This window comes from Aulonocara stuartgranti (genome assembly GCF_965226115.1).
Source record: "Aulonocara stuartgranti genome assembly, chromosome: 17".
Taxonomy (NCBI): domain Eukaryota; kingdom Metazoa; phylum Chordata; class Actinopteri; order Cichliformes; family Cichlidae; genus Aulonocara; species Aulonocara stuartgranti.
This window is the reverse complement of record NC_138953.1, coordinates 31,575,617-31,599,511: the sequence shown is the minus strand read 5'-3', so window position 1 is coordinate 31,599,511 and position 23,895 is coordinate 31,575,617. Positions and strand designations below refer to the sequence as shown.

Genomic DNA, 23,895 nt, shown 5'->3' with positions numbered 1-23,895 from the left:
AAGTGATCTGATCAAAATCTGGACTTAAATCACGTTGAGATTCTCTGGAATTACTTCTTCGCAGCGCTGTATCATATCCGCAAACCCAAATGCAGTCACTCCAAACAGTTTATAGCATTTAAAAAGGAAACAGAGCATTATGATAAAAGATTACATTACATATTTACTCCCCTGTCCCTGTATTAGTTGCTGACATTGTTTACTGTAGTTGCTAATAAAAAGTTTCATTAGAGGGGAAAACAACACTGGAGACTTTTTTTTATAGAAAGTTGTGTAACTGATAGAAGATTTTCTCTTAAATTGAATGTGAATTATATCAACAAGTATCTGGTCAAGGCCTGGAGAGCTGAGGTCCATGCGCAGAATTATTAATTATGAAAATGTTGATGGGTACAAACCAGAAGAAAGCTACACAGCGTCAGATAACCAACTTTTATTTGAACACTCTCCTCCTCCTCCTCCTCCCCCGCCCCCCTCCAGCCCCACCCGTTTCACACTCGTACAAGTCACTGCATGAAAACTTTACGCGCACTGAACCAACGCTGTGAACTGAAGCAAGAATGCGCGGAGGCTGTGCCTTGAAATCAAAGTGAGAATCGGCACGCTTGTTGGTTTCCGGGTGTGTAGTTTTGTTTTGTTTTTAACTTTTTGTTTGGGAAGTGATGACACTGGAGCTGTCGGCAGGACTATGAGCGACCACGACATCCTCGAGATGGAGTCCGACATGGAGGATCTGGGGGATATAGAGCTGGGCATGATAGAAGAGGAAGTTGGTGAGAGAACATGGTCTTTTGCAACAGTTGTCTGCATGCTATTCCGGAGCGCGGACTCGGTCTGGGTTTTATCCTCGTGATGCTGTGGGTCCTTATCGAGACAGCTGTCGATATTCTTAGGCCACGTTATCTCCGGGAACTCATCTTTTGCTACTCTGTAGTGGAGAAATTATTACTATTGTAACTCCTTTAAACAAAGTCCCCTTTCTCTTATGTATTCTGCACTCCGGTATAGTTAAGATATTTACTTTTTACTCTATAATATGTAGTCCCAGTATGGCGCAAATACAGTGTTGCTCAAGGATAGATGACGGTGTGCAGTGTTACAGATTGATCAGGAATGGGCATGTGCAGAGAGACAATTGAGCACCAGTGGAGGTGTGGTGCACAATACAGCTTCTGGCATCTCCAAGAACCCAAGATTACAAATGACTATAGTTTCTCGGTATTCCTAGATCTACCTTGCTACCACACAGAAACACCTCTCAGCGAGCTTTTGTTGTTCGGGTTTTTTCACATTCCTGAATCTGCAAACCGAAACCATAACTCCGCTGCTGAACAGAATGTGTCCTGGGCTCGTCTTCATCTCTGTACCCAGAGTAGATTCTGCTGCAGTGTTTCTATGAAATCTATATCATACCTGTCTCATCTAAAGTGACGCAGGCCTATCGATGACATGTTTTTTCTCTCTCCCTTTGTTCACTGATGTCTTAGATAATAGATCATAAGATAAGATCATAAAATAGATCATGAAGAGCATCTCACTGTAAAGGCACTCTAGTCTAATGGAGGGTTCGTTTCATTACAATCATTTTTACAGGACTGTGGTGGTCAGTGCATTCACCAACAAAGTAGTCTTAATGAACGTCAAATGTAAAATGGTCACACTGGCTGTGGTTGAGGTGGTGTCAGTCACTTTGGCTTCTTACCCAGCTTTCTTTTTTATGCTTGAGTAAGCATGATGCTTGATCTCAATACAGGCACAGTTGCTGAAGGTGCACCGGATGTACCCATTTTACGAACGAAGATGAGAAAATCAGGTTTAAGCACTTTTCATGAAAACCAATAATTATTTATTGGTTTTCATGAAAATATACAGCCATATTTGTGTCCTGACTTGCAATAGAGCTGGTGCTCGATTCTTATCTGTTGTGAAACGTCCCCTGAGATCGAGCAGAAAAGCAACTCCTGCCGTTTCGTAAGATACCTTTTTTTTTAAACCATCTTCGGCCTCGCCTCTGTCAGTGCGCCCCAGGGTGGCTGTGGCTACAATGTAGCTTGCCATCACCAGTGTGTGAATGGGTGGGTGACTGGATGTGTGAAGCGCTTTGGGGTCCTTAGGGACTAGTAAAGCGCTATACAAATACAGGCCATTTACCATTTTTACCATTCAAAATTATTATTATGTACGCCTTAAGGTCACATACCTAGGCACCACAATGCTTCAAAAGCTGTTTTTTTTCTTTTAAGGAATAATCCATTTTCCTCTCATTGTTACATGTGCCTTTTTTTTTTCTTTTTTCTTTTTTGTACATTGATGTGTCGGATGTACTCTAAGGAAGGAAGTAGCCTGCGACTGGGTTAGTGGTTTCTGACAAAATAAAAGATTTCAGTTGCATGCTTTTCAAATGACTCACACTTTCTGAATCAGTTATGGTTGCAGAGGTTCTGTAACAGCGTTTGTGTTCGGAGACTGACGATTTCAGATGAATGTGTGTCTGTCTGAACTGCTTAAAACCCGGGCTGTATGTTATGTCACTGCACTTTGTGGGATGACTGCAGTATAGAAGTCAGACCGTGAGCCTGCTTGAAGACTTTCAAAGGAGAAATTGTTGATTTTAAGAGCAGTGTTTCTTCCTCACGCTCCCTAAGCATGTTACTATGGCCTGTGTTATGAAAACAACATCTGTCTCCAGTTAGTTTTCTTTTCCACTTTATATGGAAACACTGCAAGACTTCCCATATTCGATTTTTAGGTCATCTGTTTTTTTGAAATAAGGGACAAAAGATTTATGAGGCAAATGGGAGAGGCTGCAGTGTTATTTTTATTATGTATTTTCTTGTTTTGACATAGTCTGTGGTGGGAAAGTATGTATGTTGAGCAGCGGAATTTCTATTTTGTATCAGGGGATTCATAGAACAATTGTGGTGAGTAGGACGTTTTGTGCAAGCAATAAATCAGCGAGAGAGTGTGATGTTAAAGGAAGTGAAAAGCAGTCTGTGGTGCTTCAGTGAGCACTGCAGAGCTAGAGCATTAGCTATAACTCAGTGGAAAACAAAGGTTAAAGAAAAGCGGGTCAGTAGTCCTTAAGAATGCTGTAGACTGGTGGGGAATAAAAAGCTGGAATGGAATAGGGAATGAAGCTCCAGTTGAGTCATTTTGTAGGCAAAACAAACAAGAGTTCACTGATTTAATTGAAAATGAACTTCAGTTGTTTTCTACAGCATCTGAAAAAGTGGTTGGGTGGAGTATGTGAGCTGTTTCTGGGCTCTAAAGTGGGGAATGCCAGAAAAAACGTTCAAGAATAACTGCTCTTTCAGCCTACTGATGCATATTTCCATCAACAATAAGCTCCTATAAGTAGATACCTTCTTAATATAATATATGGGATCTTACCTTTTGCTTTGTTTACCTTAGGTGACTAAACCATTTGTACTGTAGGACCTTAACTCAGTGTAACTATAAGTTACTGTACTGTACTTAACTATACAGAACTGTTATAATCAGTAGTATATGCATAAACATATATGTACACCTATTAGAGAGCATAATTTACCTACTGTAGTTTATGGGCTAAACTGATATTTTAGACACATTTAGTTTAAAGGGCACACATGCTTTTCCTTATTCTCTGGCACATTTTTGCTGTAGTATGAGAGATAGTTACATTAAACATGGCCAAAAGTCTCACAAAATAAGGTCAGATAATGTGCATCCAGTCCTTATGAGTCAAAAGCTTAGGGCACACACTTTTATTCTGTTTTTTATGTTTGTTTAATTCTACTTTAAGGGGAATCCCCTCACTTAGTCATGGCTGTCCCCACCGACCTGTTGGTCAAAGATAACTTAAAGGGACGAGACCCAAAATGGCCTGTTTCAGACACTGGAGTGACAGAGAGTTCGGCTATAGAGATATATGAGGACCATTCTGAACTGTAAATCATAAAGCGCTATTCTGCTAAAGTTGTATATGAGCATCAGCCCTTTCATAACAGGTTTATGACCATATGACAACGCTGTAAAAGAACAGCGTTGTAACCGTGCTTTCAGTCCATATCTGTCATTGCCTTCACAGCTGCGCCCTCCCATGATTTTATCTTGTGGAACTCCAATTAAATCAAAATCTCCTCACAGACATATGAACACCCGTGTCTGTTTTTATGTGCATGCCCCAGCAGGCGTACAGACACACTCATCCTCTCTGTTGTGGCTGACAAAGATATGTATTAGGACAAACATGAGATGCAGGTCAAACTGCAACTAAAAGACTAAAAGAGAAATAGTAGCAGCATAAATTCTGTGCTATAAATGCAACAGAAGTCCATACATTCTCTGTACAAATCTTTTCTGGAAAAAAAGCTAGAATATAAAATCTATATAATCTGCTAGTAATGCATCTTCTGCAGTACTTAGTCTGCATCCACTTAATCATGGACATTTGGATGTTTGGCTGGACATGGATAATTTCAGGCTTTCAGTGAATTATCTGGCTGGAATGATTTTACAGCATGCATATTTAATGGCTTTAAAATAAACAAGAACTGGTTACACATGGTGAAAATTACACACATATAACACCCAATTGTTTCAATAATTCAGCCACAGATTTGAGGTAAAGTTAAAGAATTTGGGGCTAGTCCTCCTTTTTCATTGTTCCATCCACTTTTTGTAATGCACCAGTACCGCTGGCAGCATAACAGCCCCCAGAGCGTGTTCAGTGTTCTTGGGTTTGACAGCCTCACCTTTACTCTTCCAAGCACACCTCTTGTCATTGCTGTCATGGCTATACAACTTTTCCCCTTCAGACCATAAAACCTTTCGCCAGGCGTAATCTGGTTTATGTGGGCAGGTGCAAATTTCAGTTGACCTTGCGCCTCCTCTCAGTCAACAGCAATGCAAAACAGACTCTACTGTGGTGTTCCAGCAGTTTCCAGTTCAAAGCAGTGTTTAGCCTTGGTTTGTATGTTCTCCTGAAAATCCTAACTAGGGCTGCCACAAACGATTATTTTCATAGTCGACTTGTCACCAATTATTTTTGCGATTAGTCGACTAATCAGATCATCATCCACTGGACGTACAACGTACAGCTTATTGCACTAGCATGCATCTGCTCTTATATAACTATCATTAGCTTACAGCTTTAAGTGTTTAAGGTATGTGCTAACTAAAAATAAAGACAAGATGATAGTTTATTACATTTTAATGAGTTTAATAAACTCAGCCGTCTGCTCCTTGCTATCTAAAATATAACAGGACACCGGAGTATATTCTCGAGCATCTCACACTTCTGATAATCAGTTGTCTGCTTTGAACAAATAATATACTGAAAAAAGCCAAACAATAACATTAAGTTATGTAACTGACTTATATATGTTTAACCTGAGTAGCGAAAGACGGCCGTGGGTTTGAAAGCGATTTGCTGATGTTGTGCCAAAAACTGATTTCCGGTATTTGCCAAAAACTTGTTGGTGAAACATATTTCAAATATATCCCTCATGAATTATATCAAGTCACCTTGAGCAACAAACAACATTTGGTGGCTCAAGAGTTGGCAGTTCGTCTTGTAATCGGAAGGTTGCCGGTTCGAGCCCCGGCTCCGACAGTCTCAGTCGTTGTGTCCTTGGGCAAGACACTTCACCAGTTGCCTACTGGTGCTGGTCAGAGGGCCCGGTGGCGCCAGTGTCCGGCAGCCTCTCCTCTGTCAGTGCGCCCCAGGGCGGCTGTGGCTACAATGTAGCTTGCCATCACCAGTGTGTGAATGGGTGAATGACTGAATGTAGTGTAAAGCGCTTTGGGGTCCTTAGGGACTAAGTAAAGCACTATACAAATACAGGCCATTTACCATTCCTGTAACAAGGTAGAAGCTGCAATCAGTTTTTGGCAGTGACTTTTATGTATCCTTTATTTATGCAGTTAAAAAAAAAATTCTTGTTTACTTTAAAAATGTCTCTTTTAAGAGTAATCTAGCCAAGAGGACAGTTGAAATTGCAACAAATGCAAAAATTGTTTTGTTAAGATATTTTAAGTGGACAAAAGGAAGGTGGTTGATTATAATGTAAGTACAATAACACAGTTACAAAGATACTTGAGAAACAGGTAATTTTTAATTTTATATATAACCCCTTTGTAATACCTGTTCACCGAAGTTTATTTAGCAACATACATAACAATATTACACATAAAAAACACACGGAAACATTGGAAATCACTTTTTGGCACAACACCGGGAGTCCGGTGTTCTCACCGGCTCTAGTGAGCCTTAAGCCCCGGCTAGCTATCATGCTGGTGAGTAACAAACGCCTCCGAAAACATCGGAGCACTTTTGAAAATATGCAGTGTCTTGATAAACTGAGCAAATATTTGAAGTTCACACAGCTACATTCTCGCCTGAAAATATGTTAAACGTTTATTTTGTGACCCAGAAAGAATAATAAGAGTAATATTAAAACTAACTAGCTTCCGCCATTGTTGGAAACTGAGCAGGGCCGCGCTATGAATTCTGGGATAGGTTGGGCCACGAAGTATACACCCGACCTATCCTTCAAATCTGGGGAAATGAAGGGAGCATTTGCACGATCTTGGAATCTGCAATTAATTAGAAATGTCTTTCCAAAGTTGTGACAGTTAGTGACAATGACAGTTTTCCTCCTTAGTGTCAAGACTAGCGAGTTAAACTCAGAGTGCAGGTTTATTGCTGGGAAAATTCTTCATAGAAATAACATCACCAAACAAACTCAAATCACCAATACGGGACTAGACACTAAACTGGGCACTGAAACCTAAAACTAGAAAACCTGAGGAAACAAACCAGAACTAAGAGTGAGGAAATTTACAGGAAAATGAGGGTTGAAAACACAGCAGGAAGTGAGGATTTGGAAACAGGAAGAAACACAGCTGGGACAAATCAGACATAATGAGACGAGGGAACGCAAAACTAGATACCCTGGCATAGGAGACAGACTATCAAAATAAAACAGGAAATACACCATGTACGCACAGACACGGACTCAGAGACACAAGCTTAACACTACGATAATACTGATACGGTACAGAGGGAACATAAGGACAGAGATGACCAGACAGGAGACGTGGGACCAGGAAAGGCACAGAGAGACACAGACTTGATACTGAACAGAGGGAACACGGAGTACAGGGACAGGAATGACATGAGACACGACCGACAGGGGAACAAGAGAATAAACATGAGGGCAGAATTAAACCGAAGAACTAGAAATCACAAAGCCAGGAGAACTAAAGATCTAGAAATACAAAACAGAAACCAAACCCCTAATAGTCATGAACCACGATGAAAACAAAAATGAAAAAACTAAATTCAAAACACTGGGTCACTGACCCAGGACTGACACTTAGATTTTCAGAGTTCCTTCAATTTTGTTTTAAGTATTGGTCCAAGATTGCTGACAAAAACAAATTATTTCTGTGCTAGCAAAGAGAAACTACCATTTTGGGGTGGCTGTAGCTCAGGAGGTAGAGGAGGTCATCCACTAATCGGTTGGCGCTTCAGTCTATGTGCAAAATATCCTTGGGCAAGATACTAACCCCAAGTTGCTCAATGATGCATCCATCGGAGTGTGAATGTTAAACAGAAAGCAATTAACCACTGTTAAAAGTGCTTATATGAATGGTGAATCCTCATTCACCCAACCAGTCCATTTACCAGTTCTAGTCAATCACAATCACATAACCTCTGCCAAGTTATTAAAAGATTGAAGCGCATTTATATATTTGAGTTAGGGCTGGGCCATATCATACCATTCACGGTAATACTGGTATAATGTTGGGCAATGATAAGAAAATGAAATATCGCGATAGAATATGGGTAAAACACGCATGCGCAGTGCCTTTGTTTTCATATGCACATGGAGGAAAAAGCGTGCCGGCGACGGGAAATGAGAAGAGTGAAAGCGGATCACTGAATGAAACGGATGAACCAGAACTGGTTTGTAAAAATGCTGCAACTTTAGTGGTGTGGAACTGGTTTATCTTTCGTCCATCAGATACACAACAAAGCACTATTTTTGGTAGCGCATGCTAGCGGGCCGTCGTTATTACCGTGTTTTTTGGAAAATACGACACACTTAAAATACATCCTTTGATTTTTTCTTAAAATCGACAGTGCCCCTTATAATCCCGTGTGCCTTATGTATGAATTCTGGTTGTGTTTACTGACCTCGAAACGATTTTATGTGGTACACAGCGCTCGAAAATCTGTCAGACGTTTTAGTACGACTTTGCTAAGCTACGAAGCCGCACCGCTTGATGGATTGTCGGAGCATTACGGCTATCGTAGGCAGGAGCCTCTCGGAGTGATACGTACTGTGCTTCAACATAATATTACCATATTGTGTGTGTATAACCTCTTTCTAAGTTTTGTGGATCTTATACATGGTTATGCTGAGGATATGTCGGCCAATTTCCACTGGAAATGCATTTTGGTTAAACTGACAGCAAGGAATTTGCACTGTTACATTTTTATATAACTTTAATGCACATAAAAAACAGCTGCTTGTTTAAGTGAAAATACATTGATGGGTTTTTTTTCCACTAATAAAGTTGTGGAGTTGTAAAGTATTTTGTCTAGTGTCAATTATATTGTCAGTTATATCGTTATCGCAAATTTTCAAATGTATATCGTGATAAATATTTTTGGCCATATTGCCCTGCTCTAATTTGAGTATCTGAATATTTGAGTCTGTATATATAATTTTTACTCTGTGAGAAAATCCAAAAGAAACTCAAACTTGTGCACCACACTCTCGTTTTTAAAGATGAATGCTGTATCATCATTCCACTCTGGAGAAAGAACAAGCCAAAGAAATCATTAAAAGCCCCAAATTCCCTGATATTCATGCCCATGATAAGTTTATGCAAACCTCTGTCCAAAACTGCATGTCTGTTCTTTGTTCATTGTTGCATTTGCATTCCTATTTATATATGCAATCTTCTTCTTCTTTCTTTCTTTTTTTTTTTTGCAGTATACCCAGAGGAGTTTTTACCAACTTATCACTCTATCAAAGAAGGAGGAAACGTAATTAAAGCACAAGAGGTGAGTCAACAGACAATGAAGTAACATTAAACCCCTAACATAATATTATGAGCTTTACTGAAACTTAGTGGGTCGGACTGTGTGGTGAGAGAGGGGGAGGGAGAGGAGAGCAGGGCGTTACAGTGTTTGTTGACCTACGTTACACGTTGAATAGGCAGGTCCAGGTCAGCGTTAACATTGTTTCTGCTGCGACTGTCTCCAAGCTGGACATTTACTTGTGATTATGTTCAACAAGTATGACGTTATGGAGGAAGAGGAGTATGAGTTTCATCCTGTAGATTTACCCAGTGAGCCTTGTTTTTCCCCTCAGGTAGGGTTTAATGACAAACCAGACTCCCTGTTCTTCAATGATGGTGTTAGGAGGATTGACTTTGTCCTGGCGTATGAAGATGAGGACAAAAAGGAATATGAGAAGAGGCATGTGTTCCAGAGACGCAAGGTAAGCTTGTTTTTCTTTTAACCTTATTGAGCATTTTAGTAAAACGCACCATGCCATTAAATCCAAAGGTACTGGGTGTACTGCAAACGGTGCGAAGTGGAGTAAATAGTGCATAGCAGAGAGATGACATTATAGTAATAAAAAGCTTAATTTGCATAGTTCTTTGTAAAACACGGTGGTTTCTGGTATGTATGTGGGAGCCTGGATATACGGGTCTTTATATCTCATTAGTAAAATGATAAAATCAATTTTAAATTTCACTGGAAGCTGGTGAAGGGAAGCAAGAATCGAGGTGACGTGTGAGTGCGGGCAAGCCTAGCTGTTATGTCAGTGTGATTACTGACCTTCAAGAAGCTGTCCGGGTGAAAAAGAATTGCAATGGAGGACATTTAAAGATATCCAACTGTTAATGGTAATGTTAAGGTTGTCATCGTCAACATAGTAACATATGAGATGCCTTTAAAGCTCTTAAGTAGATGGCCAGGAGAGTAGCAGATAGTTGGAGAGTTGGACCAAAGCGTTTCTAGTGAGAATATTTAGCTATTAATGATTTTTAGCTATCAGAATATAATGAAAACCATTTAAGAAAAGTGATGCCAACCTAGTTCAACAACCTGTCATATAAGACCGGTGTGATCAGTGGTGTTAAAGGCTCGGGGACTGCAAACAGCCTGCTATGCCAGCATTCAGAATCCATGGAGAGTAGTTATGATGTTAGATTTAGAGTGTTAGTATTGACATTTGATCTCTGAGCGTCTATTCTTTTCACCAGTGACTCTCTGGTTCGATTCCCAATGGGTTTTATCTGAATGCCTTCGTTTTAACTTTAAGATCTGACTGCATTTTATGTGTCCTAATGAGTTATATAACAACATTCTTCTAATAGAATAATCTAACATCATAACGTATACACAGAGTGCATGCAGGCGAATGTATATAGCCAAAATTTTCTCAGTGTTTGATTTATTACTCATACAAATGGCAGAGTCTGTTTCTTATTTGTAAATGGAGTTTTTGTTTGCACTTGGATTAGTCTGTCAGTCTGTGGCTTCACATTATTCCCCTCTGTCTGTAAATATTATTTATCCAGGATATGAAGCATTAGATTCTGACTGTGAGGTGCTCCTGGCTATATTCCTTGAGAGAGCTAATGAAGAGCATCATTTTTTCAATTAGATGCTCAAAGTTCATCATCAGAACAGATCTGTTTGGCCATGAGTAATTTTTAATTTATGTTTTTAGATTTTGTGGTGCAAAAATGTTAAACCGCCACAAAACAAAGTCAGTTGGTTTGTAACTGAAGAGAAGGAAAAATAGAAAGAAAGAAGACCAACTCTGGTCTGGTTTCTGTTACCGTATTAGTATTAGACTGAAGGATGAACTGGCATATCCAGGCTTGTTTGTCCTCTTTCACAACAGGTTTACAGTCAGGTTTGTATATAATATAATGCTTGGAAATGAATATGTTGTTGTTAGAAAAGAAGTGCCACATGTTTTCCACTTGATTGAGATGAGAGCTGTGAATAAATACAGGCAGTGGGTGTAGACAGCTGCAACCCAGCTCCAAGTCCGTAAAAGCCGATCAGCCAGTTTTACTGAGTTCCTTGGAAAAGATTTGCCTATAAAGTTACTGGAAGTATCACAGTCCTGGGCTTTGGACTCAGTTTGCGGACTAGAGATTTCCTCTCTATTCGTTAATGTTACGTTTGTTTCTTAGTTTGACTGTTCATTCTTGATTGACTCGTTCCTGAATATCTTGAGTTCTGTGTTTCCGTTAATGCTGATTTCAGTTACTATTCTGCTTTAGGTTGTTTGGTTTGGTCTCGAGGGTTTTTTTTAGCCTTTCCTTTCTGTGTCAGGTTCAGATGTCAGGGTCATTGTCTCTGTGTTTAGTTGCTTCCTCTTTCCTTTTGATAGTCTTGTCACTTGCACTTTATGTTTAGTTCTACTTCCCTTGTTTCCACTTGCTACATTACTCCTTGCATTTATTGTCTCCCTTTAACATTTGTCTAGTCATCCCTTTAGCTCTGTAGCAGCTTACTGGGAGCTTTCCTGTTTGGAATCTGTAGCATATCTTGATATCTTCCCTATTTTGATCCCTTGTTTAGCACATGACAGGAAATGAAATTTCCTAAGTCTGTTAGAACTGAGGAAACATTATATTCATAAGAAATCCAGCAAGCGGAGAGTCTCTAAAAGTCACTCGATTAACTTTGTTGTTCCAGAGCATAACTTTGGTCAAACACAGGTTGCTTAACTTTATTCTGCTCTGACTGCTGGGAAGGTGTGGTTCTTTGACATGCTGTTGGTTAAATGGAATTATTATGATTGTCTATATACATCGCATGCAATTGTGGTATTTCCTGTTTCTCAATGAGTAATCTTTCTGCTAACAAAGTTAGCAGTAATAAAGACTGAAGCTATTTTTAGCTTTGCTTCATTAACAGTTCCTTGAAAGTGTCCATGAGGTGCTGAATGTGACAATTTAGCGATACCAAATTATTCACCAAATGAATACACCGAAGACAGAGCGCAGTTCCTGCACCAGGAGAGCAACATGATGCAGTATTACAGTATTATATCGAGTTTTTAGTACATCTTTTTGAATAATAAATACATAAATCAGTCAACTAAAGGGGCCATGAAAGTATCTGCTGTATCCAGCGATTAATTTGCATTTGATATTTATTTTTTTATTGTCTTATTCTTTAGAGACGGCGAGAATACTTTGAGGCCAGCCTGATGAAGATGGGCATGGAGTTGGAGGCCACACAGTCTGTAAGTGGATGTCCTTGCCTGGAGGTTACTGTTTCTGTCCCCTTATCTCTTACTTTAACTGAATTCTCTCTTTGTTTGCAGGTTTTAGATGAAAAACTCATGTTTTTGAAAGTTCACATGCCATGGGATGTGCTGTGCACCTATGCCGAGGTCCTGCATATCAAGCTTCCCATACAGCCCAACGACATGCCGGCCCGCCCCTCCCCGTTGCGCTTTTTCTCCTGCATCACCAAGCACTTCTATCCCGATGAGAAACTGATCAGTAAGGAGTCCGAGTTCTTCACCGCCCCCTTTGAGAAGGATCGACAAGATCTCTTCTGTATCAAGGACAAAGATCTCTTCTTCACTCCATCGATGAGGAGCAGGATGGTAGGTTGTTCCATGTAGCTGCCATAAGTTCAGGCTGCCTGCAACTCTCCCTACACATAAATATGTCAATGGATTTATGGATTTCATGTTAAAATCACTAAAGTCAGGGTTCACAGACAACCTTAAAATGCCTTCATTTTAAAGGAACTTGATTTGAAATAATAGTCATCTTAAAACTTAACTTAACTTTTTCCATGAATTTGTGGTTTAAGTCTTATGTACAACATATTACGTATACTTTCACAAATCGCACATTAAAATAGTGGAGAAAAAGTTAGCAGGACTGGAAAATACAAGTTTGGACCAAGAACAAAAACTTTTATGCTCCTAGGTGAATGATTTAGTAATGGTTTGCTGTCATAACAATTTATTTTGAAGTGGTATGTAAGGAAACAGGCGTAAGAGACTCTGGAGAGGTGGAGGTATGCACCGGATACATGGGATCAGTAGAGCCAAGACTGAATGCATGTGCGACTGAGAAAGAGACGGGTGGAAATGTTAAAGTTTAAAGAGTGCAGATATTAAATGTACATGGATTTAAATACCTGGGTTCAAGCATCCAAGGCAACAGGCAGTGCACAAGGCAAGTGAAGAAGAGTGTCAGGGGTGATTTGTGATAGAAGCACAGCAGCAAGAGTGAAAAGGAAGATTTACAAGATGATATGATGTATGGTTTGAAGATTATGGCACTTCCAAAAATACAGGGGGTGGAGCTGGAGGTAACAGAGTTAAAGATGTTCAGATTTTCATTGGAGTGACCAGAATGGTCAGGATTAGAAATGAGTATGTCAAATAGACAACAGTTTGAACAGTTTGGAGACAAAACTAGAGAGGAAGGTGGTTTCTGCATTTGGAGGGATAGTGGACACATTGTTCAAAGTTGAAGATTGAGCTGGGAGGCAGGAGGAAAAGAGCAAGACCATAGAGAAGAAGGACATGCAGAGGGTTTGTGTGACAGAGGAGGATGTTGGAGTAGAGGTGGAGGAAGGTGATCTGCTCTGGTTAAACTGAATTTATATTGCACCAAATCACAACAGCAGTTGCCTCAGGGAACTTTATATTGTAAGGTAAAGACCCTACAATAATACAGAGAAACCCCAACAATCAGATGACCTCCTTTGAGCAAGCACTTGACGACAGTGGGAATGAAAAACTCCCTTTTAACAGGAAGAAACCTCCAGGCTCAAGCAGGAGGAGTCATCTGCTGGTTGGGGGTTAGAGGAGGCAAAAAAGACAAAAGACACACACTGTGGAAGAGAGCCAGAGATATACAATAACTAATGATTAAATGCAAAGAGGTCAGAGACGCAGGGTGCTCTGTCGAATCCAGTTTTTTCCCCAACTGCAGTACGGAAAGAACTGCATGCAATTGGACAATTTCCTCATTAGTTTATTTTTCCAAAGTGATGATTCCAAACCTAGAACACTTGAGACACCCATTTAAATAAAATAACAAATATCCGTTGTTAGAAATTATATAATTATCTTATAGTTTTTTATTTGATTTGAAAAAGTCAAGAGCTCCTTTTAGATTGACAGAGATGGTTTTGTCTATGAAGAAAAAAATCAATGTATTATAAAATAGTAGAATGATAACTTTTTGACTCTTTCTCTTTTCTTAGGCGTATTACATCCTGAGCCGAGCCCCCTATGACATACGAGGCAACATAAAGAAGTTTGGCATCACCAAACTGCTGGACAGTGGAGTTTACAAAGCGGCCTATCCCATCCACGATGTAAGCCACAATATTTTCTGCTTTATTTTGCATACTGCGTATTGTCTTGTTTAGCCAAGCTGTACTATGTTATGTTAATGGCTTCACTGCTCGTCATGTCAGTGTCGGTTCAATGTCAAGTCCCAAGAACCAGAGTGTCCCAATGAAAGATACCTGCTCTATGAAGAATGGGCTCATCCCAAAAGCTTCTACAAGATCCAACCGCTGGACCTCATACGGTAAATCTTTTTTCTGTGCATAAAAAATTGTCTTCTCTGTTTGTTCAAGAAAAATTAGTAGTAATTATTAATAACTCTAATTATTTTTATTGACAGGAACTACTACGGGGAGAAGATTGGCATCTACTTTGCCTGGTTGGGTTTCTACACGAGAATGCTCACTTGGGCTGCTGTTGTTGGGATCGGCTGTTTCATCTACGGGTACTATACCCGGGACACCAGCACCTGGAGGTACTACAAACAATTTATTTCTCTTTAATGATTTTAAATGTTTAAAAAAATGCTCTTTAATGGTCTGTCTTGTGTCTTTGAAATGCTGCAGCAAAGAAGTGTGCGACCCTGATATTGGGGGAAAAATAGTCATGTGTCCACAGTGTGACACGTGCCAATACTGGACATTAAACAGCACCTGTAACACTTCGAAAGTGAGTTCTGTTTTATTGTATTTGAATGCATCTTTTCCTGTCTTTAATGTTGCTCAGTATACTTTGCAGCACAGCGCTCACCTCACAGTAGGTAGCACTGTTGCCAGATTTGCATAGTGAAATGTGTGGCTGCTGTTTTACTTTGTGACACAGCTGCAGCTGCCATTGAAATTTTATCTCTTTCTCTCTTTTTTAAGAATCTTTGCATATTTGATAACTTTGGGACGTTAGTGTTTGCAGTTTTCATGTCAGTCTGGGGTAAGTTTGATACAGTTTCTACCAGATTTTATCTTCTGTTATTATCTTTGCTTTTGCATCATCTTTGGTATTATTAATAGAACACCCTATTTATATTGCGCTTCCTTCTCTTATAACTGCCTGGCTTGTTGTTTCCTGTGTTTGTTTCGCTTTGTGCAGTGACTTTGTTCCTAGAGTTCTGGAAGCGCTACCAGGCAGAGCTGGAGTACGAGTGGGACACTGTGGAGTTCCTGGAACAGGAAGAGCCACCTCGCCCAGAATATGAAGCCAAATGTATCTATGAGAGGAAAAACCCCATTACAGGGGTAAATCCCACATACTTTTTCTCCAGCTAATCTCAGCTTGAGTTTTGATTTTCTCCATTTACAATGCATCAGTGAGTTTCACCTCTTCAAATATTGTTGCTGAGGTTCATAATTTCATTTTATTTATGTCTGCTATTTAGGTGAAGGAAAAGGTGCCATACACAGCCTGTGGACGATGTGTCCGTGTGTCGATAGGAATGACAACAGTCATTTTCTGGGTGAGTCATGAATTAAATGTCTTTTTTGTGTCTACTTTTTTTTTTATACAAAGAAGAAGAAATACACAACAGGAATAGTGAGAACAATATATAAACTCCTTTTAAGGTATACCCTTCTTTTAATTTTATTATTTTACATAACAGCATGGAAAGAAAAACGTCTAATCCTTAGGAGGCCTTAAAATGATTATTATTTATTTAACAGAAAGTAAGCCAAACAAAGAAACAGTATTTGAAAAACTATGTACAACCTTATTGTTTCTATAGGAATTAAGAGGTTAAATATATAGCCAGGTGCTGCTAGTCAAATGCACTATTAACTGCTCATTAGCAAGTGAGAGCACTACTATAAAAGTAAAAGCCAAAGAAAAGACAAAAGAGTATGGCTTGTTTGGGAAGGTTGCCTGGAGAAAGTATCTTCTTCCTAAGAAGAACATGGCAGCACAGCTTAGGTTTGCAAAGTTGTATCTGAACAAACCACATGATTTCTGTAACGATCCCTTTTGTAAAGATGAGACTACAGTGGAGCTGTTTGGCTATTATCCACAAGATAATTGTTTGGAGAAAACCAAACACAGCATCTCAACACAAACACCCCATACCAACTGTGAAGCATGGCGGTGGATGGGTGATGGTTTGGGCTTGTTTTGCAACCACAGGACCAAAGAATCAAGGTGTCACAATGTCCCAGACCTCATTGAAATGCGGTGGTGGGAGTTGAACAGAACTGTAAACAAGCAAATGTCCACATATCTCAATGAAATGAAGCAATGTTGTAAAGAAGAGCAGGCCAAAATTCTTCCACAGTGCTGTGAGACACTAATAAAGTCACAAAGAAAAAAATTAATTATTGTAGTGAAAGTTTGTTCTACAAGCCAATTAATTTTGTTCTGATATTCAATTCAATTCAATTTTATTTATATAGCACCAAATCACAACAACAGTCGCCTCAAGACGCTTTATATTGTACAGTAGATCGTACAATAATAGATTCAGAGAAAACCCAACAATCATATGACCCCCTATGACCAAGCACTTTGGCGACAGTGGGAAGGAAAAACTTTTAACAGGAAGAAACCTCCGGCAGAACCAGGCTCAGGGAGGGGCGGGGCCATCTGCTGCGACCGGTTGGGGTGAGAGAAGGAAAACAGGATAAAGACATGCTGTGGAAGAGAGACAGAGATTAATAACAGATATGATTCAATGCAGAGAGGTCTGTTAATACATAGTGAGTGAGAAAGGTGACTGGAAAGGAAAAACTCAATGCATCATGGGAATCCCCGGCAGCCTATGTCTATTGCAGCATAACTAAGGGAGGATTCAGGGTCACCTGGTCCAGCCCCAACTATATGCTTTAGCAAAGAGGAAAGTTTTAAGCCTAATCTTGAAAGTAGAGATAGTGTCTGTCTCCCGAATCCAAACTAGAAGCTGCTTCCACAGAAGAGGGGCCTGAAAACTGAAGGCTCTGCCTCCCATTCTACTTTTAAATACTCTAGGAACAACAAATAAGCCTGCAGTGTGAGAGTGAAGTGCTCTAATAGGGTGATATGGTACTACAAGGTCATTAAGATAAGATGGGGCCTGATTATTTAAGACCTTGTATGTGAGGAGCAAGATTTTGAATTCAATTCTGGATTTAACAGGAAGCCAATGAAGGGAAGCCAAAACAGGAGAAATCTGCTCTCTCTTTCTAGTCCCTGTCAGGACTCTTGCTGCAGCAAGATATGTACGGAACTATTTCACTTACTACTTCCTTTTTACAATAATTATATACTATTATTTATATATTATGGTTTCAGTTCACAAAAAAACAAATTTTGCTTTAAAATAAAATGTCCATTTTAACCAATGTAATATTGAGCAGGAAGTATTGATCTATAAAAGTAGCTAGGGTACATGGAACAGTTTCCTCTTTGACTCCACATGTTTTCAAGCATCCTGCTATTCCAGCTGTCTTTCCCCACATCTCTTGACTGTCAGAAAGAATTTGTAATAATTTTGTTTTGTTTTGTTTATTTATTTATTTATTTATTTATTTATTTATTTTACTGATTTTGTCCTTTAGATAATGTTGATCCTGGCATCTGTTGTGGCCATCACTGTATACCGCCTGGCTGTCTTCTTTACGTTTTCTCGTGAACTGAGGAATACAAACTTGACAATTGCTGAGCCAATAAAGGAGTATGTGACACCTCAGATGGCCACTTCTGTCACAGCATCACTGATTAGCTTTGTTGTAATCATGATCCTCAATATTCTATATGAGCGGGTCGCCATCTGGATCACAGACTTCGGTGAGTTAAACATCCAACTGTACTGTCTTTCCTCAATGGAAAATAACCTAATCCACAGTCTTTTCATATCCGACACAATAACAGAGCTTCCACGAACCAAGACGGACTATGAGAACAGCTTGACTCTGAAGATGTTCCTCTTTCAATTTGTCAACTATTACTCCTCATGTTTCTACATCGCCTTTGCAAAGGGGAAAGCAGTTGGCCATCCAGGAAAGCCTGTTTATCTTTTGGGAAAATACAGAAATGAGGAGGTACTATTAGTCCATAAAGTGTTTACATAGCCAAGTAAATAGCTAGATATCCATGGCTGTCAATGTGTGTCTTTGATTTGCAGTGTGATCCGGGTGGTTGTTTGATTGAGCTGACGACTCAGCTGGCAATCATCATGGGTGGAAAAGCCATCTGGAACAACATCCAGGAGGTCTTGATACCGTAAGGACTCGGAATCTAGGACCTGTTTTTGTTGAGATGAGGTTGAACGCTAACTAGCCATCTTTTAAAAAGCTGTCCTTTTACTGTATACATACATTTGCTTGAAAAGTGAATGGACCCACTTTTTCCTCAACAATTCTACGAACTTTTCAATTAAATCCAGTCCATTTGAGCTGATGTGGTCTATACGTCAACTACATTTTTATCTGTTGCGTATTTTAAGCTTGAACTAAAAAGTCAACCATTTGGACAGCTGCCAAACCTCTAATGAACAGAAAATTGCTAATTGCATGAGCATCTCTTTCAATTTAGACAAAGGGATGTCTTTTCAAAGGTCGTGACTTCACAGAAAGATTTAGCTCAGTAAACACGATATGTCGCTTACAACAGTGTTCAAATCGACTAGATAAATAGGCAACGATACTTACTTACTGTTACTTTACGCCATCTCTTCCATCCTTTCAAGGTGGTTGAAGAATTTAATTTATCGCCACTGCGTCCATGTGACATCGGAGAAAGTGATTCCTCGCTGGGAGCAGGACTACCAGCTTCAACCCAGCTCAAAACTAGGACTGTTCTATGAATACCTTGAGATGGGTGAGATGGCAATACATTATTGGCACTTTGTCTGTTATATTTGCAGCTGCTGTTGTTGATAACAGAACCTGAATATACAGAATAATTGATTATTTTATTAATACCTGGTGCACTGGGAAACCTCTTGTTCCTTACAGCCATCCAATTTGGCTTTGTGACCCTGTTTGTGGCCTCCTTCCCTCTGGCTCCGGCCCTGGCTCTGCTCAACAATATAATAGAAATTCGGGTTGATGCTTGGAAAATCACCACTCAGTTTCGCCGTGATGTGCCAGAGAAGGCACAGCACATAGGAGCCTGGCAGCCCATTCTTCAAGGCATCACTATCCTGGCTGTGGTAACAAATGTAAGCTGATAATTACACCCAAACGCTAGTTTTTTAACTCATTTTACAGGCGATTACAATCTCAGCCCTTCAGTTTAGTTAACTACTATAACTGTACCACAGTTATTATCTGCAGCCCAAAATGACTATATGTTTGTCAAAAATACAAGAAAATGTTGTGCAAAAAGAAAAGTCTCACATTTTAACTTTTACAACCAGTTTTCTGCTTTTTCTGCATTAACTTTGTGCCCTGATGTTTGTCTGTTTCAACAGGCCATGATCATTGCTTTCACGTCGGACATGATCCCACGGCTGGTCTACTACTGGTCTTTCTCAGTGTACCCCTACGGCAATAATACTGAAAACACCATGAAGGGCTACATCAACAGCTCGCTGTCGGTATTCAGTACCAACGATTTTCCCCCAGTTGATGATGAATATATCCACACGCCTCCCAACCTAACCACTTGCAGGTACAAAGACTGAATCATCATTTTCATTTAAAATTAGCTTCCACACTTTCTAGATAGTGCGAGGTGGACTGGAAGGACAAGGGCTTAAACCTTTTGTTTGTTAGTTCATTTGGACATAAGAACATCACACAGCAGATTTGATCAACTCCACTATGAAGGTGCATTATAGGATTTAGATCTGGTAACTGTGGAGGCCATTTAAGTACAGTGAATGTATTGTCATTTTTAGGCTTGAGATTGCTTGAGCTTTGTGACATGGTTAGTTATGATGAGAAAAGACCACAGCAACAATATTTGGGTAAGATGTAACATTTAAATGATGCTCAGTGTCCCAAAAAGATATTTCCCACATCATTACATCACCAACACCCTAAACTGATTTAAAGGCAGGATGGAGCAATACCTTCATGTTGTTTACGCTCAGTTCTAATCGTACCCTCCAAATGGAGACTCATCAGACCAGGAAATGTTTTTCCAGTCTCGTGAGTTTGTGCACTCTAAAGCAGTCTGACTCATCACCTCTGACATCAAAGGTGTTTTTTCCCCAGAGACCTCCAGCTCACTGGATATTTTATTTTCTTCACACCATCTTCTAAACTAGCTAGAAATGGATGTGTGGGGAAATCCCAGTAGATCAGCAGTTTCTGATCATCCCATTGGGCACCAAAAACCTTATTACACTCAAAGCCACTTAAATTACCTTTCTTCTCCATCCTGATGTTCACTTTGAACTTCAGCAGGGCGTTTTGATATTGTGTATATGCCTAAATACAGTAAGTTACTGCCAGGTTATTGGCTGATAAGATATTTACCTTAATTAGGAGTTGAAAAATATGTACTTAATGAAGTGGCCAGTGAGCGTATTTGAATGTATGTAACTTGGGGAAAAAAAGGTTCCAATTAAGTGAGTTGACTGTGAGTTTTTATTTAACCTTAGTTAGATCATATATGCATGAACATGCAGAAACCTATACACGCATATGTGTTTGTTTAAGTGCAAGTAAATAGCAAACAGTCCCTGCAAGTATGTGCAAGACAACCTGATTTAATCACAGTTATAAGATTTACTGAAAAGAAGTTTTATCTGTAGCCTTGAAAAATGCAAGGAGAATGACTAAGCTGAGGGAGGGAGTACAGACTAAGGACAAGAGAGGAATGCAGACCAAAGCTATTTTGGTATTAGGCATGGGGGCAGGGCTTGGTTTCAGCAGGGCAAAGACAGAGTCCAGATCAGAGTCGAGGAATGGACCGAGTAATGCTGGAGGTTGACGAGACGGGCTTTAGTAGCGTGTGAACACAAATGAGCTTCAAAACATTCCAGAAACGACTGAAAAACTGTTGAGCTCGAACCAAAGAGTGGAGAAGGGTGAAGAGCAGCTGTGGCCTGACTTATACTCATATAATCAAGCACAGACAAATTATATTCTGCAGTCATAAAAAAAAGATTAAAGCTGAGAAATACAGAAACAAATGTATGGCAAATCAGTGCGGGTTTGAAGAAAACTACTGAAAACTTTTCTCTTACAGGTATCGAGATTATCGGTTTCCCCCCGGGCACCAAAGACAGTACGAATACAACATGTTCTACTGGCATGTGATCGCTGCCAAAATGGCTTTTATAATTGTTGTGGAGGTGAGTAGAAACTAAATAAATAGAAACCGATCACGTCAGAAAAGGATAATTTAAGAACATGCCAATGGAAGTGTTCACTTCTTTTTTTGTGTGTGTGTGTGTTCGCAGCACATTGTTTATTTTACCAAGTTCATCCTGGCCTACATAATCCCCGACGTCCCGTATGCTGTTAAAGAACAAATCAAACGGGAAAAATACCTGACCCAGGTGATCCTCCACGAGACCAACCTGAAGCTGGTGTCCAAACGTTTAAAGGCAACTGAAACTGAAACTGAAAGCTGAGCATTTACAAAAGAAGGACTTGGAGGTGGATGAAAACGGATGGGACACGAAAGCAGAACCTTTTAAGTGTGTCACAAGAAGAGTGTTCTTTTTCTCTGTATTCAATTCAGTTTTATTTATACAGCACCAAATCACAACAACAGTCACCTCAAGGGGCTTTATCTTGTAATGTAGACCCTACAATAATATTATGATTACCAAGTTAATAAAGCATGAACTGTCTGACAGGAAACACCATCCTTGAGGAACTGCAGGACGGCGAACGGAAAAACCAGAAAAACCACTGATGTGTAGTCTTCCCTAACCACTATTTTCTTGCCCTGGACTGCCTTGATGTGTTTGGTGGTGAAAACGCACTTTAAGAGTCTTGTTTTTCTGGTGAAATAAATTTAGCTGACCCTTTAAATATAAAGATAACAGCACAGGTGGAAAAGGCTGCAGCAGAATGCCGAATATGAACTTTTGGCTCAAGAAATGTGAATTGTAATCTTTTTTTTTAATTACAAAAAACCACAAATCCGTCTTGACGTTAAAGACCAAAACACAAATACTAAAATCAAGAAAAATGTAACATTTAGCACATTGGTGATTTTTTTTTTTTAATTAATTGCCATGCTGTATGTTTTATGCATTGACTTTTGCAACCGGATTTATTCAAAAAGGGGGGAAAGGCAGGTAAGGACGTCAAATCAGTGCTTTCAACTGTGAATCGTTTAGTTTTTTTTCCCTTCTTTCAGCTCTTTCGCATATTTTTCTTGGCTGTTACAGAGATGACCTTTCAAGTCATACCAAAGGATACATTAATCTTAAGCATTTTTTTTAGTTATGCTATTCTTTTTGCTTGTTTTGGGTATATCAGACTAGAGCAGTTCTCACTTTAGCATCTCACTCTGTCCACCTTCCTCCACATGGGTGTGCACAGCTTTCGCACACATTTAATAATCACCAATATTGCAAAATGCAGATGTGCAGTGTTGGTATAATGCTTTTGTCACCTCTGTTAAAGAGCTCACAATGTTGCACGGCATAAATGTGCAGGAGATTGTCCCCTTTAAACTTTACATGTGTTTATTTTGTGAGGTGGGGGTTCTAGTAAGGAGAATAATCAACAAGTTTTGTATATAAAAAAATATGTTGAAGTGGGGAAAACATAATATATCCTATGAAAAAACTTTGGTGAATATAAGTCTTGTGTATGACCACTGCACTTCATTTTTTATTCTGAAATGATGGTTCAGGCCTTTTTATGTTATCCCGTGTCAGTCATGAAAGTACCTCTTTTAATCCACTTTGTCCTGAACGTAAGTATAATCACCAGTAACAGTATCATATATCAATATCTTTATTGTCTTGTTGTTTTATACGGTCATTAAATTGTTTTTTATATATATCTATAAAAAGCATATTTCGTGTCTTACGTCATACATTTCATTTAGCCCTCAACTCTGATATGAATACAAGTGTAGTGCTCACATTAGTAAAATTAAACACGGCCATTATACTGAGATGAGGGGGTGCACCTTTAAATCACAACAGAAAGGCAAAAATCAAAGACTCAGCAAAAACTTCTCAGTGATACTTAGCAGAAGCAGCTACCTTAGAACGCCTCACAGCACTGTCTAAATTATCCTTAATTTTAATGGTCACCTGACCAAATAAACTCTAAAACCAGCAGGGATGTCAAACCTAAGGCTGGGGGGCTTGACCTGGCCTGCAAAGACAATCCAGCCTACTAGACGGCTTTGGAAAATGTTAAGAATTTTTACTACTTTTTCACAGTTTTCCCTACTGATAAATAGCTCCCACGTGGCCATTGGTATTACACCAAAGTAAGTAACTGATAAACAAATGACAAAAGTTCCCTTTTTCACTACCTGCTATGGAAATTGTGTTAGCAATGGGTCCAGAGTTTTTGTGGGTTTTTTTAAGAGAACTCTTATTTACAGCTTATTTATTTCTTGCTATTTAAGTCGTGCTGACAGATTTCTTTCGTGTACTACAGCAGAATTTCTTCAACAAATAGTAAAACTGAAACATACTGTTGAAATTACA

At 39.4% G+C, this 23,895-nt stretch overlaps 1 protein-coding gene across 1 annotated transcript; it reads left to right on the top strand.

Annotated features, from left to right (window-relative positions):
• The first annotated feature begins 478 nt into the window (after positions 1–478).
• On the top strand, positions 479–23,246 carry ano6 (anoctamin 6). Its single transcript, XM_082510148.1, has 20 exons — positions 479–773; positions 8,991–9,061; positions 9,372–9,500; positions 12,213–12,278; positions 12,360–12,647; positions 14,270–14,383; positions 14,486–14,601; positions 14,698–14,832; positions 14,924–15,026; positions 15,224–15,284; positions 15,444–15,589; positions 15,730–15,807; positions 17,873–18,101; positions 18,186–18,355; positions 18,439–18,536; positions 19,003–19,133; positions 19,271–19,476; positions 19,729–19,928; positions 21,456–21,561; positions 21,670–23,246. The coding sequence occupies exons 1-20, from the start codon at positions 689–691 to the stop codon at positions 21,841–21,843; spliced, it is 2,706 nt and encodes a 901-aa protein (XP_082366274.1). The 5' UTR covers positions 479–688; the 3' UTR covers positions 21,844–23,246.
• Positions 23,247–23,895: the final 649 nt, after the last annotated feature.

What these genes read in the sequence shown, in the direction of transcription:
- ano6 (XM_082510148.1), top strand. Translation starts at nt 689, where the DNA reads ATGAGCGACCACGACATCCTCGAGATGGAGTCCGACATGGAGGATCTG. An exon ending in AGTTGGAGGCCACACAGTCT is followed by an intron (nt 12,279 to 12,359) that starts GTAAGTGGATGT and finishes CTTTGTTTGCAG; the next exon opens with GTTTTAGATGAAAAACTCAT. An exon ending in TCCTGGCTGTGGTAACAAAT is followed by an intron (nt 19,477 to 19,728) that starts GTAAGCTGATAA and finishes CTGTTTCAACAG; the next exon opens with GCCATGATCATTGCTTTCAC.